Source organism: Channa argus, chromosome 12, assembly GCF_033026475.1.
Source record: "Channa argus isolate prfri chromosome 12, Channa argus male v1.0, whole genome shotgun sequence".
NCBI lineage: Eukaryota > Metazoa > Chordata > Actinopteri > Anabantiformes > Channidae > Channa > Channa argus.
The window spans coordinates 19,989,575-20,010,577 of record NC_090208.1 but is presented as its reverse complement, the minus strand read 5'-3'; the positions used below and the strand labels follow the sequence as shown (position 1 = coordinate 20,010,577).

At 37.7% G+C, this 21,003-nt stretch overlaps 2 protein-coding genes across 15 annotated transcripts in view; both read left to right on the top strand.

Moving 5' to 3' along the window:
- Nucleotides 1–465: 465 nt before the first annotated feature.
- On the top strand, nt 466–3,032 carry LOC137137667 (ladderlectin-like). Its single transcript, XM_067524219.1, has 5 exons — nt 466–621; nt 1,207–1,316; nt 1,450–1,584; nt 1,660–1,783; nt 2,650–3,032. Exons 1-5 carry the CDS (start codon nt 561–563, stop codon nt 2,730–2,732), a joined length of 513 nt encoding a protein of 170 aa, XP_067380320.1. The 5' UTR covers nt 466–560; the 3' UTR covers nt 2,733–3,032.
- Nucleotides 3,033–5,413: 2,381 nt separating this feature from the next.
- The window catches only part of dysf (dysferlin, limb girdle muscular dystrophy 2B (autosomal recessive)), an 86,090-nt gene continuing 70,500 nt past the window's right edge, over nt 5,414–21,003 (top strand). For 10 of the 14 annotated variants that reach the window (XR_010915691.1, XM_067523284.1, XM_067523290.1 and 7 more), the window contains exons 1-3: nt 5,414–5,731; nt 20,050–20,105; nt 20,493–20,584. Coding sequence is in view for 13 of the 14 variants with exons in the window: in XM_067523284.1 (XP_067379385.1) it covers nt 5,644–5,731; nt 20,050–20,105; nt 20,493–20,584 (236 nt within the window). In the remaining variant the exon portion in view is untranslated. Of the gene's footprint in view, nt 5,732–12,273; nt 12,765–20,049; nt 20,106–20,492; nt 20,585–21,003 lie in introns of those variants that run through there. The other 4 variants (XM_067523291.1, XM_067523288.1, XM_067523281.1 and 1 more) reach the window with 2 other exon arrangements.

Genomic DNA, 21,003 nt, shown 5'->3' with positions numbered 1-21,003 from the left:
TGAGGATGAGTGAAATCATTACCAAACAAACCTTTAGTGTAAACCCAGGCTGCAGCCATCACAATCCCTTCTGATAAAGGAACTTCAGTATATATTGAATGTGCATTATATATTACATTGATAAAACAAATTCACTTTTTTACTCTTTTTGCCATTTCAAAATAAGGACATTCAAATAAACACAACATGTTTCACTTAATGAGTTGATTTGATCATTCAATATCTAGATTTCAACCTTTTCTATCCATCCGTTCCCTTTTTTCTTCATGATTTATTTTTCTTGAAGAGGTTTATACTCCCATTTCTCAAACCTTCCTCAGTGTTAAAATAAATCACACTTTTGCAAGTGCTGACTCAGTTTAGAAAACCATTACATGTCTTTCTGTGCATGCATATGTTGTAACTCATACATTGGGAGGAGTAGTTTAATATGTTTGTCTCAAACAGAAAGAAAGACAATTCCCTGTCTATAAAAGCTGGTCCATCTGAAGTTGGACACATCCACTCAGGAAGACTGAAGACTGATCATCATCATCTTTAAAATTTGCATCATCTCCACCATGAACATGCTGACTGTGTCTTCTCTCATCTGCGCCATAATAGCTCTGACCAGAGCTGCAGGTGAGTAGTAATGTGTTCAACTACTATTATTACTATATTATATTATTACTATTATTATTATTATAACTTAGTGTAGTAAAACTTTTTAGTTACATTTTTTTCCACAGTACATGACTATGATTCTTAGCAATATATTATTCAATAATTAAATGCAAAATTAATGGTTAAATATTTTAATGAAGAAATAATAAATATAATAATTTAAGGTCTATGTATAAATTAAGTTGGTGCCAAAATCTCAGAAATACATTTTATAAGTAGTGTTATAGCTTGTTCTTAGCTTGTCTCAGAGAAAGAAAAGCAGCCAGACTTTGATGTGAACTTCTTGGTTCTGCTGCCCCTTAGAGGCCAGCAAATGTATGATTGAAATTTAAGCCAGGCATAAGGCATTTGGCAAAGACTATTAAGGTCACCAAATGTTGAGCCTTCTTCAGCTCTGTTGGGGTATTTGGCCAATATATAGACTAGCGACCTACCCCAAACACAGCTGCAATGGTCTGCACCCCTGTGGCCCTGAGCAGTGTAAGTGTTTACAGGATGTTAGGGTACCTTCACTGTTGAGTTTTGTTACTCATTTGCTTTCAGGAGAGACGGACTTGAACACAAATTCAACACATTGTCCCAGTGGTTGGATTGCTGACATTGGCCGCTGTTTCCTTTATGTTCCAAAACTCATGACTTGGGCTAATGCTGAGGTACTTTTATGTGCTGTTATTGGAACACTTATAACACTCTATAACAAAGAGGCACAATATTTAAAAAGGTGTCATTTTCATGCACTTTGTGTCCTACACGGGTTTATTCTCTCTGTCTTTCTCATTTCTCTAGAAGAACTGTCAATCCGAAGGTGGAAACCTTGCATCGCTGCACAGCTTTTGTGAATATCATGTGATTCAGAGTCTTTTACTGAGGCTCACTAAGTCTTATCGGCTCACATGGGTCGGAGGCTTTGATGCACAACAGGTACAGTATATAATTGACTACATGAAAATAATCACACTTGTTTAAACCATAGTGAGTCATACTTTGATTTTCTAGGAGGGCATTTGGTTCTGGAGTGATGGTACACCCTTCGACTTACCTATTGGCTCACCTATCTATTGGTCTTCAGGAATGCCTGATAATCACTTGAATGGAGACTGTTTGGCAATGAACTTTGGAGGTATTGTGAAACATGTAGTTTTTTATCCTGTGCTCTGAGTAGGCATAAAGTAAAGATTTGTCTCTGCAGACGACACTAGCAGTGATAAAACAGGCCAATTCAGGTCACATTTATTTCAAATGACAATATGATACAATATGATTTTAATTACTTAACTGACTTTATGAATAGTTTTCAGTGAAATTTGTAATGCATCTCTGGGTCTCTCTATCAAAAACACAAATATTATTTAACAAAATTAACACAAAACAAACCTGTAGGAGAACACATTTACAGATATCTCATGTCTCATATACCCACATCCTGATGTTGATTGAACAGTATGTTGTGGACGTTAGAAATTGTAAATCATTTTAGACAAAGATAAATCTGTCACAATTGATATAAATTCAGATGAAAAGTCCAAAAATGGGCCTCTAACAAATGCTTTTAATTGCCAATAAGTTTAGAAATGGGAAACTGTCAACACTGCATCCACTGTGCTGTGATCTTTTTTAAAGGCCAGCTGATAAACATCATGGTTACACTACTTTGCTAAAACATTATTTTCGCCAATGATTTCATAGTTACAGATGTGGGTGCTACTGTTGATCATAGTTATAAGGAAGCTGTTTGTTTGGTTTATTTTGGTTTTTTTTATTGAAAAAGTTTAATGTGAGCTGATGGAATAACGTGTATCAAATGAACATTGAAAAATAGGTTGACACACAGAAGCAAATTCTGTGGCGAGTGGTTTTAAAATACGTGCACTGCATAAATCAGTTTGTAGTTACTTCCTTCCTGAGTTTGTACACTGAAAGAATATACATATATATATTTATATATTGTTTGTTTGTTTACATATTTGTTTTTCTGTTTTTTCACAGGTGAGCACAAATTGGATGATCAGTACTGCGGTAATCAGAGGCCATCTGTCTGTTCCAAGAAACAAACTGGTACCATTGGATAAGAATGATGAAAAATGTATTAATGATGAAAGACGTATGCCTTACTCATCATTACCACAGGAGAACCATAAATATGTAACTGTGTTTTTGCAGACTTTCCTCAAACTTTGTCTTTACTTCACCTTCATGGTATCCATACTTGTTTCTTCTTGCTGTCTCTATAAAGAAATGCATTGGTGATGACTTCAGTCTGTTTATTTATCCTAATCAAATATTATTGCAGGTTAATATGACTTTCTCTGTGTCTGTAAAAGCATTATAGCGTACATATTTTATGAACTGCAAGACTTACATTGCCAGTTCTTAACCTGGGGTCTGGACTTCCCCCAGGGGGGTGTCCGAGATCAAATGTATTTTGATAGTATTTTTAGATTTGATTTAATTCTCCATTTAGTTTTTGTTAGCTTCATCAGTACTTTCAGTTTAGTTTTTACTTTGAGAAATCTTTTCTATTTGAGGAAAAACATTGTCAAGGGCCAGTGTGGTGTGAAAGATAACATTGGGCCATATATCAAGTTATGAACATGCATCAACAATATGACATTTCCGTGTGTTTAACTTAATATACTGTGATAGTGTCACTCTGAGCTGCTCGTTGCAATTGTATTCCAGTTGTTTTCCCATTCATTCAGCAACAACTCTGTTGTATTTCTTCAGATTTCTGCTGATTTTATGCGCTGATGACACGCGTATAGTTTAAATATATAAGAAATATACTAGATATTATAATATTTAATCCATAACAATAAGAACTGACATTTCTTGAATTACCAGTTTGTTGTTGATTAAAGACAGAAATGTCTGTTTTTTACATGTGCAGAGAAGAATAATTTTTCCTGGGACTTAAAGTAACAAGTTATGTAGTATATCAGTAGTCTACAAGCTGCTGGACCAGTGTACATCAGCTGCCTGTCACTTCTGAATAAACAATCTGAGATGTTGTCCTGAAGCAGCAGTTAACCTGTGTCACACAGTTTGCATGAATAATCCAAAACTTAAATAGGAGTAAAACAAGAAGAACATGTCTTGTGTTAAACCTGAGAATCCTCCCTGAATAATTCTGGAACATGTCCAGATTGTGACTGAAGGTAATTAGATTAAATGGACATAAATTAATTTGTAAACAGACAGTTTTGTGCAGTTGTAGCAATTTCTTAGAGGACAATCACAGAAGATTTGGTGTGTAATAGTTTATGAGGAAATAAGTGCAAATAAATACCTGAATGAAAGTGACAAGGGCATTGGTTATGTAACTTTGTCCTTATACTACTTCTTTTATGCCCTATATGCCAGGGCCAACAACACTGTCCCTGGCCCTACTGTTTATTTTTAAAGTAGTGACATGTAGGAGAAGCCCCCCACATCCTGCCACCCTTTTGAACATGGGCCATTTTCTCATCTGCATTAGCTTTTTTAGCGCTTCACTTTGGTTTCATCGTTTCATTTTTTTTGGTCAGTGTAAGACACTCACTCTGTAAAGCTCAGGGTTTGAGGTTTTGCAGTTGAAGGGATATGAGAATGAAAGAGTTTGAGAGAGTGAGCAGAGTCTCATGTGACACAAGTTACTTTCCTTTGCTTTTTGGTAACATATGAACCTTAAGTTCAGAAATCGGCTCCAGTTTCACACCAAATAAAGATGGAGGCAAAACAATTTCAGTAACACTCAACCAGTGAGGGACACATAAGGCATTACTTGATCAGTGTATCTGTCCTGTCAATGGGACAGCAACCCAGTCCCAATTTTCAATGTTGCAAACAAAACAGTTGATGCACATTTAAACAGTCAATTATGTGCCATTCAACTTTTCCACAAATTTAACGTACTTTTGACTTTTCTTGAACTGAAAAGTCACTGCACTGAACACCTCACATGTTCAGTGCACCGAAGCCACTGATGGGAGCTTGCTAAGCCTATGTGGTGTTTGCTTTGTACTGTAAAACCTCTGCACAATGGTAAACAATGGGTCCACTTCCAACAAGAAAAGAAGAAATATTTGAGGAGGATGTTTGCAAAAAGTAGTGTAGTGTAAGCCACAAAGTAATGGAACTGTGTTTGTTTGTTTGCAACCATGTGTTTTTCATTCCACAAACGTATTGTGCGTTGCAATTTAAAAAAAAAAAAATTAGGCTGGAAACGCAGCCATGTTAAGCCACAACAACAACCCCAAAACTCTGCAAATTGTAGGTGCATACATATTTGGACATGGTTTGGACCATCAGTTGACCTGTAAATCTTGCTACTTGCTGATTGAAACCTTAAAAAAATGTGTTGTTTTTCTAAACTCATAATTTTCAAATTTAAATTTCCCCTTAATTCCTCTTTTATTGTGCAATATATTATATTTTGCACACCTTATATTCTTTTCACCTTTTCACCCTATTCACCTTATATTCTACTTTCTCACTGTACAAATCTGCATCAACAACATTTTTCCCCAACACACTTTGACCCTTTGTCACTGTGTGTGTGTGTGTGTGTGTGTGTTGGTTTACTTGACAGAGTATGGATTGTTGATTGTCTGGAGGCATGTGTGAACTGAAAATAAAGGCCACTCTGTGTGTGTGTTGTTGGCTCTTTAAGTCAGTTGTGATTGAAGAGATTGTCTGTGTGTGTGTGTTTGTGTGTGTGTTTGTGTGGGTATATACATGAGTCAGCTAATGCACCACACTTGGTCTGAGTGTCTGTGAGAGGGAGGGATGATAGGAGGGCAAGTGAGACAGCTGAGAACTGCAGGTCTCTGAGTCCCTCTCTCAGTCTCTATTAGCTCTCCGTGCCTGGTGTCTATTTTTCTCTCTCTCTGCATTATGGAACATTTTTTGGATACACTGATGCCCATATATGGACTACAGAGTGTTTGTTAGGAGTATTTTATAGTGCTCCGCTGTGAGTGTGTGTGTGTGCATGTGTGAGCCATGCTGCGTGTGTTTATTCTGTGTGCAGAGCGTCTGCAAACACCAGATGATGACATCAGCGATGCCTACTGCACTGTAACCTATGAAGGTAAGATTGATGTGTGTGGGGGGAAAAGTTAGAAAAAAGATTAAAGGATAAAATCCATGTACAAAGAGCAAATTGTGCATTTGTTCAAAATGCCACAATGTTGATCCAGAGACCTCTTTCGCTCTATAACAGCTCAGGCATGATTAATGAACAGCCTCTGCCAGTCGGCTTTTATAGTTCTGATTGGGGTGGGGCAAGGGTACTTGTTCAAACATGTTCAAATAGTCATATACAGTAATCGATTCTTACCCCCTAAAAGCTAGTCTCATGTTAAAACAGTGAAAAACCCTATAGGTGAAAAAAACAGGTACCTGTCTAGTAAAGCATAGATATGTTTTTAGTTACTCTTTAGTCTCCATTTTCCTTTTTTCTCTATGTCTTCCTAACACACACACGTACACATCTTCGCACACGCACACACACACACACACACACACACACACACACAGAAGAACACACATTAATCAATCTTTGGAATTTCTTTATGTCCCTCTCTGCTCTGCGGCTTTCCTTTCACTGTGTTTTATTAAGACCACAACAAAATAGCATAGAGCACAGCAGACTACAGAATATTACCATCAAATTACTACAACAATAGATTTCAGTAGAATACTATGAAGTACCACAGACTACAGCACGCCACAAATGAGCCTACAGACTACATTAGACTTTGTTAGATTAATATCCACTAAAGAAATTAATTGTATACTGGATAATTATGATCCAGTATGATCCAGCAAAATGCAGCAGACTGCATCAGACTGCAGTAGACAATGAAAAACTACGGCGTAGTAGAGCCCAACAGACTACGGTAGAGTTCTGTTTGAGGTACAATCCAACAGGGGAGATATCAGTAAATATGTCAGGACCAACTCGTGACCCTTGCTCTATATAGCACAATTTTCCAGTATGATACATAGCAGTGTCTGCCCTGTATCTCACACACGCACACACACACACACACACACACACACGCACACACACACACTGTAATTGTGACCTGCAGGTCAAAAACATGACTGAACAGCTGAATCTTTGCTGCAGAGTGTTTAAGCTTCCCCTCACTGGCTGACATCTGATATTTTAATCTGTTTTAACCCCTCCCCGCCTTCTCCTGAAAGCTGAACGGTGTCTCTGCTGTGTCTGCTCTTAAAAGCTGCTGCATCATTTCAGAGCTCAGTGTATTAAAAGGGTGGTAAGGAAGAAAGGCTGGTAGATGTAGATTGACCTTGTTGCTTTAAGTCCAAACATCAGATCATTAGATTATTAAAATGATTTAGACTAAAGTTTGTTTGCTGTCTTTGATCTGACATTGTCAATATCAATCCTGAAATTGCCTCATCATGCTTTGGCTGCCATCAGGCCCCTTGGACCATTCCTTTTTCCCAGTCCCACTGTATCCTTTTTAACCTGCAGTTCTATTTAGAAGCCTGTAAGAAGCCTGCTTCAAAAGTTTTAATTTGTTTTTGTTTTTCCTTTTGGCTTATCCTGTGAATTCAGGTTTGCCAAAGCGGATCATTTGTCCGCATGTTTTTTTGGCACAGTTTTTACGCCGGATGCCCTTCCCACTCCCACGCAACCCTCCCCAATTTCTACCGAGCTTGGGACTGGCACTGCACGGTAGGGGATGGGGATGTGCTGTTGGGGGTTCAGTGTCTTGCCCAGGGACACTTCAACATGTGGCCAGGAAGAGTGGGGTGCAAACCTCTGACCCTGTGGTCAGTAGGCGGGACTGTACCAACTGAGCCTCTGCTGCCCCATGAGCCACTGCTGACCCAGAAACCTGCTTCATAGATATATTTTAAAAATTGCACACATAAAAATGGAAAGAAATTGTCTAGATATTACAACAAGCAACTTAGGAAGCTGAAAATGTCTTGTAGCCAAAAGTTTATCTAGACAACCATATAGACAAGGAGCAATAATAAAATCCTTTTGTTTTTGATCATGTGATGAAATCAGGCTGAATATTTAAACTCATGAGGGAAGTCCTGCAGATACACGCTCCAGTGTGTTCTTTTGTTCCATTATGTAGCCTGGGGCGACTGTAGCTCATTCTGTAGAGCAGTCATCCATGAACCACAGGGTCAGTGGTTTGACTCCTGGTTGCTCTTGGCCAAATGTCAAAGCCTCCTTGGACAGACACTAAACACCAAGTTGCCCCTGTTGTGTGCTGCTTACTTTTCTCTTTGAATAAAGGTGTCTCAAATATAATTAATTATAAAGTTCCTCAGCTTGTTGCTAATCTGGTGCTGAGCTAATATACTATGGCTTTAGCAGATGTATCTCAAAGAAAACACCTTCTTGCTTCTTCTGTGCCATGAATAAACCAAATCAGTAAATTTCCCACTATTAAAACAAAAACAATGAGCTTTTCTGAGACACCAGAATGCTTATATATTGTTAACATACCAATCCTGACGGATCCGCTTTATTATGATGGATTGTTTTATTACCTAATTTTTAGCCTGTTCCATTTAAATTGAGGGACTCTAAAATCCCTGTTCTCCATTTCAAATATGTAACTATTCATAAGATTCAGTAACTTCTCTTTAAGTCTCTGCAATATTTTTTGTGAGCTGCTTGAAAGGAGTCAGCTAATAACAGAAGTCGCACATAAATTTAAATTCAATTCAATTCAACTTTATTTATATAGCACCATTTCACAACAAATTCATCTCAAGGCATTTTACAGAATAAAGTGAATACTATAAAGTATATAGAGAGAACCCAACAATTCCCCCTTGAGCAAACCCCTAGGCAACAGTAGAAAAACTCCCTTTAACGGAAGAAACCTCCAGCAGAACCAGGTGTAGTGAGTGGAAAGTGAAGAGAGAAAAGAAAAAGAGCAACAAAAGCAATCGGGCAGGTTGGTAGGACCAGTAGTTGCACGCTGGAAGACACACAGCTTCAAAGCCGGGGACACCAGAGCAGGACAAAGACAACTACGGGAGAAAACACACAGAGTTAATGTCATACAGTAGTGACAATTGTGGGGTGAGAGAAGAGGAGAGAGGAACAAGAGGAGGGGAGTCCCCCAGCAGTCTAAGCCTACAGCAGCATAACTATAACTAACTATATGCTTTATTAGAGAGGAAGATTTTAAGCCTAGACTTAATAGTAGATAGGTTCTCTGCTTCCTGAATCAGAACTGGGAGCTGGTTCCACAGGAGAGGAGCTTGATAGCTAAAGGCTCTGCCTCCTATTCTAGTCTGGAAACCACGAGTAGGCCTGCATTCTGAGATCGAAGTTGTGTACTGGGATGATATGAAACTATGAGGTCATTTATATATGATGGAGCTTGACTGTTCAGAGCTTTATTTGTAAGAAGCAGGGTTTAATATTTTATTCTAGAATTTATGGGAAGCCAATGGAGAGAAGCTAGTGAAGGTGAAATTTGATCTCTTTTACTAGTTCCAGTCAGCACTCTAGCTTCAGCATTTTGGATTAATTGCAGGCTCTTTAGGGAGTTACCTGGGCATCCTGAAAGTAGGGAATTACAGTAGTCCAACTTAGAAGTAACTTATGCATTGACCAGTTTTTCGGCATCACTTTGAGACAGGATGCTCCTAATTTTGGCAATGTTCCGTAGGTGGAAGAAGGCTGTTCTAGAGATTATTTTTATATGTGAGGTAAATGACAAATCCTGGTCAAAAATAACTCCAAGGTTCCTTGCAGTATTACTGGAGGCCAGACTTATGCCATCTAGAGTAACAATATGGTTGGACATCATATTTCTGAGATTGTTGGGGCCAAATACTATGACCTCACTTTTGTTTGACTTTAGAAGTAAAAATTGTGTGTTAAGTCTTGTAGGCATGCTTGAAGCTTGATTAACTGATTATTTTCATCTTGTTCCATAGATAAATATAGCTGGGTATCATCAGCATACCAATGGAAATTTATGGAGTGTTTTCTAATAATGTTGTGGAACTCCATAGCTAACCTTTGTGTGCATGGAGGATTCATCATTAACATGAACAAATTGAAATCTATCAGATACATAAGATTTAAACCAACCTAGTGCAGTTCCTTTAATCCCAATTTCATGTTCTAGTCTCTGTAATACAATGTTGTGATCAATGGTATCAAATGCAGCACTAAGATCTAACTGAACAAGTATAAAGATGAGCCCATGATCTAATGCCAAGAGAAGATCATTGGTGACTTTTACCAGTGCTGTTTCTGTACTATGATGAACTTTAAATCCTGATTGAAAATCTTCACACAAATTATTCCTGTAAAGGTGATCACATAGTTGTTTTGCAACTACTTTTTACGTTATTTTAGAAATAAAGGGGAGATTAGATATTGGTCTGTAATTGGCTAAAACACCTGGGTAAAGACAGGGTTTTTTAAGTAATGGTTTGATTACAGCTACCTTATAGGCCTGTGGTACATAGCCTGTTTCTAAAGATAGATGATGATATCTAATATGAACGTTGGAATAGGGTCTAGCAGACAGGTTGTTGGTTTAGATGAGATAATAATTGAAGTTAGCTCAGAGAGATTTATGGGTAAAAAGCTGTCTAAGAGGGATTGGGGCCTTGGTGATGATTCTAGCACTGTTGTACGTAAAGATCTATCTGTAATATTTGGGGGAAGGATCTGGTGAATTCATTCTCTAATAGCTACGATTTTATTCATAAAGAAAGTCATGAAGTCATTGCTGCTCAGAGTTAAACTCAGAGGAAATCTAAGCTCAAAAAAACTATGGCTCTTAGTCAGCCTGGCTAAAGTGCTGAACGGAAACTGGGGGTTGTTCTTGTTTTCTTCTATTAATGATGAATAATATGCTGTTCTAGCATCACCGAGGGTTTTTTTGTACATTTTTAAACTATTTTTCCAGGCTAAATGAGATTCTTCTAAATTTCTGGAAGCCGCTTCCTTTCTAACTTTCGTGTTGCTTGTTTTAAGTTGCGTGTTTGCGAACTACACCATGGAGATCGCCTCTTCTGGTTTACTGACTTCTTTTTCAGAGGGGCAACACTATCGAGTATTGTACGTAGTGAGGCTGCAGAATTGTCAACAAGACAATAAACTTGTGCAGGAGTAACATTAAGGTGGCTACTTTCCATTGTATTGGCATATGGTGAAGCAAATCATGAAAGAATCATGTCTTTAAATTTGTTAACAGCTTTTTCACTTAAGCATCTGCTATAGTGGAATTTTTCCCTAACTGCTGTATAGTCCGTTATTGTAAAATCAAATGTTATTAGAAAATGGTCAGACAGAAGAATGTTGTGTGGAAGTATTAAATTATCTGTTTCAATTCCACACGTAAGGACAAGGTCTAACGTGTGACTAAAACAGTGAGTGGGTTTATTTACATTTTGGGAAAAAACAATTAAATCTAATAATGAATTAAACACAATGCTCAGGCAGTTGTTAAAGTCACCCACTCGAATGACTTTATCTGTACTAAGCAATAAATCATATCACTAAATCAGCAAAACCAAAATCTGTTTGGAGAATAGGAAAAGACATATCTGTTTTTGTGTCAATACATAATTAGATATACATACTGCACACAGAAGTGTTGACCTCACCCTGAAATAAAGGCTTTATTTAATATAAACAAAACATATTCGTGAGATGCTGCAGCAAAAACATTTGCTCACGGCAACTGGAAATAGCAGCTAATTGTAGAAAAGTCTGGACTTTAGCATTTTTTTGTCTGGGATCAAATTAACCAAGTCTTGCATTTTACAGTATGTGGACAATGCAGTCGTTCATGATATCTGACTGGAAACCGACTGGTTATTGTGTGCAGCTGGCTGGGTTAAGGAGCTCATGATATAGATACACCAGACTGGTGTGTGTGAAAGTGGTTTAGTGCCTGACAAACACCATGCACCATACACCATGTGATGTATGGTGACAGTAAAGGAGACAGTATTTTTTTAACTTATTTACAGTGTTTAAGTGTATACAGTTTTAGTATATGTTTGAAGAATAAGATGGACTGAGAAATAAGCCATGAAATTCGTACGCTACATTAATATTAGAGGGGATTTAAGAAACTGTGGGTTCAATTTATTACAGAAGAGAGGATTTTGACCAGATGTTTGTAGATTAAAATCTCACTGGTTCAGTTAAATTACACAGAGCCAAAGTCTTACTGTATTTTTGTTTTATTGTTGAGAATCTCCCTTGGAGAAAGGTAGATGCAATAGGTGGCGCTGTCTCACTTTGCACATTATACATTGTTGTTTGTGTGGGTGTGTTGCCAAAAATTTTTAATTTCAAATGAAAATGAAAAAAAAAAAAGGTTGGCATTTAAAGTTTGGGATCCAATTTATAGGTGCAAAGAGACATTTTCTCTATTAAAACATCAAATTTAAATCAATCTGTAAAATATATAGAATTTGACTACTTAATATGGAGAAAAAAATTGTGTGGGAGGGAGAATGCTTTGGCAGATAGAGAGGTCAACAGCAAGGAGACAAGGGAGGAAAAGGGCACAGGAAATGTTGAGATTTCCTCTGGATGTGAGGTGTATGTGAGTTCCTGACATGCTTACACGCTGCCTTTTTTCTCTACGAGTGTGCTGAGAGTCAGAAAAAGAAAGAAGCCGGCTTTGTCAGGACACTTCTCCACTTGAGAAAGGGACTTTTTATGCTGCAGTGTGGATAGAGACAGATACTTTAAGACAAACCTAAAACAATCCATGGATCATTCAGTTTTTGTGATGCCGGTACATTTTCATTCTGTCAATCAGAACAGGCATAGACTCTGATTTAATTTTGTGAATGTTCTGGATTTACATTTTTCAAGCAGCTGATATCTTTTCAAAGAAAATCTTTTCTTTTTCATACTTTTACTTTACACCTTTTTTGCTTTTTGTTTATTACTAAAGCTTCTCTTGTTACATATTCAATCATTCCTTGGGCCCTGGATCTTACTTGGTGAACTGAATAACCTGAACCCCCATATGATTCAGGCATAGTATTTTCAGCCATGTTGCGTTGCATTCTTCAGCGTGCCAACAACCTAAGACACTCTGACCCCCTGGCTAGTGTCACATTCAGAGGTAAGAAGTTTTTGGGAGATTCATTGGATCTGTAGTAAAATTATACAAAGTAATACAGTCCAGTACCTCAAGTATTACTGTAGAAAATAAAATGCTACATTAAAGCTACAATGTGCCACTTTCCCTCAATATCATTAGCAGAAATATGCTCAAAAACATGTATTGTATAGTTATCGGTTGTTTAGTTGTATTTTTCCTGAGGCATTTTTTTACATGGTTATCCAATGCAATATTATTATGAAAAATACTGGATAAAGTTGCATGGATGGATTAATAAACAGGGATACTGGGCACTGGCCCAGGAGGTCAGGGGACACATAGGCCAGAGCCATGCAAATTAATGTTCATATAGAGTGATTGTCCACCAAATGTGAAAGAAGCAGTTAAACTTCTAGCTCCTGCAGCGCTAATGTCAAAGTGTCATTGGCATGACCGAACCCCAAGTTGCTCCTGGTGAGTCAGGTGAGCACCTTACATGGCAGCTGCTGTTATTGATGTGGGTGTGAGTGTGTGAATGAACTGAAACTACGAAGATGTGGTGCACAAATGAGCAAAACAGACATCAATGTCCAAAAAGAAAGGATCTGGGGGCCTTTCTCTGTCTGTGCCAGGGGCTTATTTTCTTATTATCACAATAAAGTGCACAATAAAGAGAGAGTTCGGCTTTTAGATTCCTCTGAGGTTTATTTTATGCAAAACAGGGATCCGCTCAATGCAGACAATGATGGCGGTGTTGAAGAGCATTATGCTTAATAGAAGTGAAATACCCTCAGTTAGCTGATTGAGTCTGGAAGTGAAGAGAGAGAGACAGATGGGGTGAAGGAGAGAAGAGCATCTTCCTGAACTTTTGCTTAGCTTCATTTATGGAAGCAGCATTGCACCAGCTGAATGACATCTCAGGACTGGTGCTGCCAAGACCAACTTTTGTTGCATTATGTAGCAGTTAGCAAGTGAAAGCAGATACTGTGTACAGTACCTCTAAAACTAGCTGAATTTAGTGTATTAGCAATTATAATGGGATTTTATTATGCTCTTTTGAATACTAATGGAGACGGTGATATTACTGTGCCAAGTATAGTGTTTTTTTTCTGACCGAGTCCAAGATTAAAATCTCAAATATGTTCCAAAGACTATAGCTGTCTGAATGTACAAACACACATCTTGTTTAGTTTGCCTGGTGGGATGCCAAATGGCACAAGTTGAAAGTGACTTGGCTACCTGGCCTCAGCAGCTGCTTTTCGTTTTTTCAATTTGTTGTTGTACTTTCCACAAGTAGTAATGAGTTGAACTTTTTTTTTTTACTTCCTGCCTTTGTGTGAACACGGTTTCCTGGTGCCATCCCACTTAAGCTTGTAATACTTGTAAGAATGTGCTTAACCTAACCTCAATTTAAATCATATATTTATTCCTTGAACACAAGTACCCAGTGGTCACAAAACCGCAGTGTCACTGCATATATTCACACATTCATAGTTATAATAATTAGAATTTTGTTGGGAACTAGAACAGCTTAAACACAGTACAACTATGTGCCCCTGGTCTTCTATAGGGAGATCTTCTCAGAATCCAGTTTTAATTATTTTAAATTATATTCACACTAGGTATGTTTGCCTTATGCCATATACCGTGTGCTCACATTACGCTTATATTGTTATGGGTCCGAGCACACTAACGTCATTACGTGATCACAGTAATAAGATCATCTGGACTTTTAGGGTCAAAAGTGCTTTAGCACAGTCAAACTTGTACATGATTCATAACAAACATTATTAGAATTAACACATTATCCCTTGTGTAAAACATTATTTATGTTCCCCCGGTTTCTGTTCAGCACTGTAGCCAGGCTGACTAAGAGCCATAGTTCTGTTGAGCCTACTATTCCCTTAACTCTAAGCAGCAATGACCTAATGACTTTCTTTATGAATAAAATTGTAGCTATTAGAGAAAGAATTCACCAGATCCTCCCCCCAAATATTACACATAGATCTTCACGGACAACAGTGCTAGAATCATCAGTAAGGCCCCGATCCCTCTTAGACTGCTTTTTACCCATAGATCTCGCTGAGCTAACTTCAATTATTATGTCATTGAGGAAAATCTAAGGGAACCTTTTTTTAATTTGAAACAACAAAGCAGAGGATAGACACACGTTTGCAGCATTTGTCACAATGCTGCTCGAAAGTTGTGGCTCTGATTCAAGTGTTTCTGTGTTCTGCAACAACTTCAGGAATTTAGAGCAGAGAAAGAGAGTTAGCTCCTCTTTACACAAACAGAAACCATGTCCATTTATAGGAACTGTTGATGGAGAAAGGCAGCTGTAGGGGAGAAAAGTGTGTGTGTGTTGCCCTCTAAAAGGTCCAAGTATATAAACATTTCTAAAAATATTAAATAGTGGGGGTTGGATACATTATTTCTGTACATTAATTAGTAGATGCATTTTTAACCAATCATGATTAATTTCAGTGCACTTTAAGAGCATTTGTATATCATCTTTTTAGTGGAAAATTCTCACATTTTTGTGGGTGGAAAACATCACTGAGACATTTGCATACACACACAACCACACACACACACACACACACACACACATATACATATATATGTTTGATTATAAGGCTCCATGTGATTTTGGTTCCTGACAGTGGCTTCGAATATTTTTGTCACAGTGACATGGCAACAACATTTGCAAATGATATTTTCAAACTGAATTAATGGTTCATGTGGAAAAATAGATCCATACAGAGAAAGATGTTATGATTGCTAGGGAGTTTCCCCTGTTTTAAATGTATTCTTCATCATGCATGAGAGTGTGTGTCTGCAAGCTGAGGTAATGAAGCTTGTTTATATGTGATCAAACGAGACAACACGCGCTTGTGTTTGTGTGCTGAAAGCAGGATTTCCGTCCAAAATGTTGTTATAGGCCCTTTAACTGTTGTTCTTTGTCAAAACAAGAAATAAAAACTGGCAACTCTACTTCCCATGTGCTACTTATACCCTGGATACACACACTCACCTAATTTAACAGTGGGACCTTCCTTGACTTTGATTTGTTAAACATGTGATAATGCACAAAGGTTTGCTGACAAGAAGAAAACAAGAACTTAGTCCAAGAAATGTGTTGCTTTTGCGTCAGAACATCTAGTGTTTGGAGAAAGCTGACTTTGTGGTGCTTTAAAGGACTCCAGAGAAAAGGCATTGGGTTCTTATAACGGCATATTACCTAAAGGAGACCGATTTTGATTTCAGATGTAAAGAGATTACAACAGTCTAGTGTTAGTCCAGAAATCCTGGAAGTTTTCCTCTTTCAGTAAGTGCCATGGATGTTTTTTTTTCCTTAAATCTCTTAAAATTCTAACCTGAGGTCAAACAGATTGGACTTTCACATATTATATAGACCAAAAGGGGATTAGAGGCTGGTTCCAAGCTGGTGAAAGCAATAACTGGAGGTTGTGCCTACAATCAACCTGATCTCCAGTCTTAACATCTGTATAGGTTGTTTGTTCCTACACTCGCATACGGCCACCACGTATTGAGGCAGGTGTCTGTGAAATATGCTCACCTTTTGGCACCACGCAACAAAATGGCAGATAGCAGCACTTACAATGGTACCAAAATAGTGACCAATTTCACTGTAGTTTTTTGGATTAAACTGTGCAAAAACAGCAGTTTGCTTAGAATCAGGCACAACAATATCGGGTTTCTATGTAGGTTGGAAATAAAAATGACAATAGGCTAAATCATGGAAAATTTACTGAAAAACAACAAGCAAAAACTGAAAAAATAGAGAAAAGTTAGTCTTTAATATACAGTATTGCTAAGCACATGAGCAAACTTACATTTAGTTTTAATGTGTTTATTTTTCCTATATAGCCATTAACTTAAGTCCCACTTACAAAAGCTCCCATCGGTAGAGATGTTTCCAAAGAAGGAAATGGTTACCACAGCAGAGCAACAACACACCCTATTTTCCAGTTGGTTGCAAATTATTTAGATATAGTTCAGGAACTGGCTCAGTCTACGTATTACTTACAACCAGCCAAAGTGCTCCTATTAGTTCCTGACAGACACATACAAACAGCTTCTTCTAAACTTAGGTTTCCCATATGTATTTCACTGTTCTATTTTTGGCTCATGACACAGTCTGTGCCAAGCTGGACCAACCAGGAAGAACCAACCATTTCCTCTTACTGAGATCCTAACTCAGATTTCAGCCCTCGAGAGATTTATGGAGCTAACACACAAAACAGCTACATGATCACACAAACACAAATACCTACGTAAATGTACCTCCGTTCTTGGACAATGTCTTAAAAAACACCTCCACCCTTCCACTGAGAGGGTCGAGAGGTTACAATATATTTGTGTGTGTGTGTGTAGGTGAATTGTGAGTATGATTAAATTTGTGTTCCCACAATCTGTGATGACTGGGGAAAACAGGAAAGCAAACAACCTTTCTCTGGGTGGGTGGGTGTGTGTGTTTGCACATTGAGAATACGTGCAGTGTAAACTTCAAAGGCCTCAATTGTGTAACCAAAAATTTCTGGTTTTCAGACGAAAAAATCCACACATCTATAATGAGTGGAGTGTCAGTCAGAGGTTGTGGATTTAGGTTTTTTGTCTATCATTCATAAACACCTGCCAACTAATGACACTCCCATCAGCCTCGGCTGTAGCCTACTTTGTGTTTAGAGGCAAATAGCCATTACACACTAAACCAACTACAGGATCATGTTAATAATTACACTCAAAGACCTTCTGTGTACAAGTACAGCCAAACAAAGTTATAGACTCTTAGTATCTATTCCAGGTCCAGAGGTAATTTCACGGAAATTTATATATAGCTTCTAAAATCAGACAATAGTCATTGTCTGTTTTCTTTCCATCTGGAAAGAACGTATCAATCCTTGTGAGCACCAACTCCTTTTTTTAACTAAAACTACGTGGAAACCATGATAGTTGTTCCCCGAGCGATAATTTTCATTCTTCTGTGTTTGCGTGTGTGCTGTGTGATAAGAGCTCTTCAGTGGATAATGACAAATCTTGGCAGTTTATCAGTCCGTCTTAAGCCTTCCTGTCAGATTGCCCAAGAGCCAGCAAATCAGAGCTCAGAACTTCATGTTGTAGAAAGTCACAGGAAGAGAACACACACATGTGCATACACAACCACACTTAGTTTTTGAGAACACTAAAACAAAACCAGCATGTGTGTGTATGGGGAACAGTTTGAGGCTGCAAAAAATACATGTTTTGTCACTTGCAGCATGGATTAGCTTGTTCATCTGTGTCATAGACCTTCACTTTTTTTCTAAAAACACAGCAGCCAGGCACACGGCTCCACTGCATGACATATTTCTATATTGTAAAATATGAGGTTTACATATTTTAGCAAATGTTGCCCTACATGCTTTACCCCATGCACCACATTCCTTCTACTGTGGTCAGTCAGCTGCCCATGCACATGATCCCTGGTGGAGTTAAAGCAAGTCACATCAGTTTGGACAATATTTATGTCACCCAGGTGAGTATGAGATCTCCAGTGTGTACGGTACAGCCTGGGTAGAAGCAGTTTTGCAGTAAGTATGAGGTTAGCCATTAATGAATGTGCTGGGGAGTGCCCATGGGTTTTCCTGTAGTTCCCACAGTCTGCTGCAGTCTGCTCTTGTCTGTGCGGTGGCTGCTCTAAACCTCTTTAATAGAGGAGCACATGACAGCAGCGCAGACCTGGATTAGCAGCTCATGTGGTAGGTTGAAATTCCTGAGCTGCTGCAGGAAGTAGATAGAATTGATGTTTATCTCCCGACTCAAGTCTTTTGCATCCTGGAGTATGTTCAGCTTCAGGTTGTTTACTGTGGTAATACCACTAGGCTTTAAAGTTCCTTTTCTTTTCCCTATGACTTTCCTGTATCTCCCCTTCAACATCATTCTCTATCTTCTGAATGTCAGCACTTTTCTTGCAACTACACTGAATGAAGAAAAAAGTCATAAATCAGCTTCTTCTGTTGGTATACTGTTAAAACCTCTGAGCGATGCTTCTAGAATATTGTAGAGCAATCAGATTACTCTGCTGCTGCATGTACACAATGATTTACAACAAATGTCTCTTCTAATTAAGTTCATGTACATTGAATGCAGTCAATGAGGTTGTCTAAGTCATTGGTTCTTGGCCTGGTCTTAAAAGATTCTTGCATTGCTTGTTTTCCAACCATCCCTAGACAACTAGTGCCCTATCTACTGCTGACCTGTATCAGGTGTGTTCAGTCAATAAGAAGTTGGAAGATACCATTTTGTTTTATCTTCCCCTACTCAACCCTCATCTAAGATGGTGCATTCCAGTTTCTGATTGACTCTACACACCTGATCCAGGCAATGGTAAGGATAAGGAAAAATGCTTATTATTTTGAGAATTCTAAAAGGTTCTTTTAATAACCTTGATTTTAACATTTTCTAAGTTGTGAGAACAAAGTTTTTTTTCCCCATGGTTTGCAGATATTCCTTGACATCTTATCATCAGAACAGTGTTTATGTTATTGGAAAAAAAAGATTGCTGGTTAATCAATAACCCGTACGGGAACACTGAACCAACCATCCTCTTGGTCAGGAAACTGGTGATCCAGTGACAACTAAACCACGGGGTTCAACACAGATACAGTTAACACCATGTTAACTCCTAACAAGGTTATAATAAAGAATACTTCAGGCTAACATAGATCTTAATTTGTTGTCTATTAGTTAAAATTTTTAAAAAAACTTTCCCTTTTTTTTTGTACTTCCTATAGTGGCTTTGCTTACTCTCTTACTCTGTTCTGATTGGTCCTTATTGATTGATTAACCTTACAGTCATCCAGACTGAGGGATGTGTGGGCATTTTTATATCTCTCATTTTCAGCCCCTTTTCTGCTGCTAATTGATAATTAATCATGCTAAATATTTTTTTTAGTTTTGTTATTTGGTAGTGTTAATACAGGCTACAAGTGGGAAATGCTAAGACAAAATGCTAAGTTTCATTATTGACTTATATTTAGGTCAAAACATGATATGGTATTATGTATTATTAAATATAAAATAAAACACCCTGTTCCATGTATTAACCTAAAATGTTGACATGAACATGAACAGGTTTTGCCTGAGAACTTGCCACTGTCACAGAAACTAACTTGCTGGCTAATTAGCTATCAAATGATTTATTAGAGTAAAGACAGTACACATACCAATTTTAAAGCAACTTACCTTTTTGACTCATAACATTATCATTTCTATTTTGTACTATTTTCTCATTTCGCTTCAGGATCCAAGAAGAAGACAAAGATCATCAAGAATAACCCAAACCCTGTTTGGAATGAGGTATGTAATTTCAATAACATCAAATTCATTAAAAAAATATTAGCTGTTTTTTTTCCAAGGAACATTGGAGCTTTATTTTCTTTTTCTCATAAAGCAGTGGCATCTTATACTAAATTTAGAAGGATTTTCAGAGATGTGATGAACGTAAAGTGCAAAAAGATATAAAGCTAAACTCACAAAACCCGCTTCAACCCCTTTTAGAAATTTAGATTTCAGAATTTTTGGATGCTAATGTGTCATAACCATTTACAGTAAATAGAAAAATTACAACTGGCTTACAAAATGAAAAGACCCTTTCAGTTGCTGTTGCCTGTTTACATGAACGTCAGGCACTGTGCAAATGCTTAATGTGTCATTAAAAACACTTGGTTCCTGTTTCCGCCACAGGGTTTTGAATGGGATCTAAAAGGGGTTCCTCTGGACTCTGGAGCAGAGCTACACTGTGTCGTCAAAGACCATGAGAAAATGGGGAGAAACAGGTAGTGTGTGTGAATGTAGTCTATAGTAGAAGTATAGCAATAGAAATACATGAATTACCTCCAAAAAAGCAATTTTTACTGGTCTTATTGTCTTCTTTTAATGTGCTGTCTTTAGTATATATATTAATAATTATGTTATTCATACCATTCCTTATTTTTCCTTACCTTTTGTCCAAGTCTGAAGCCTCAACTTTTAGTTTTTTAGGATTTGTATGAATTATAGTGACTACAGTTGAGTTTTGGAGCCAACTCTATTTTTAGCTAGCTAATCTAATCTCAAAGTGACCTACATTAATTACAATTATTTTTTAAAAACAGGTTCAAACATAAACATGTTATTCCTCATGAACATCTTATTGTTTAACAACCACAGGGTCATTTATCCTATCCTAGAATAGCAGACCTGTATCCATGGGAAC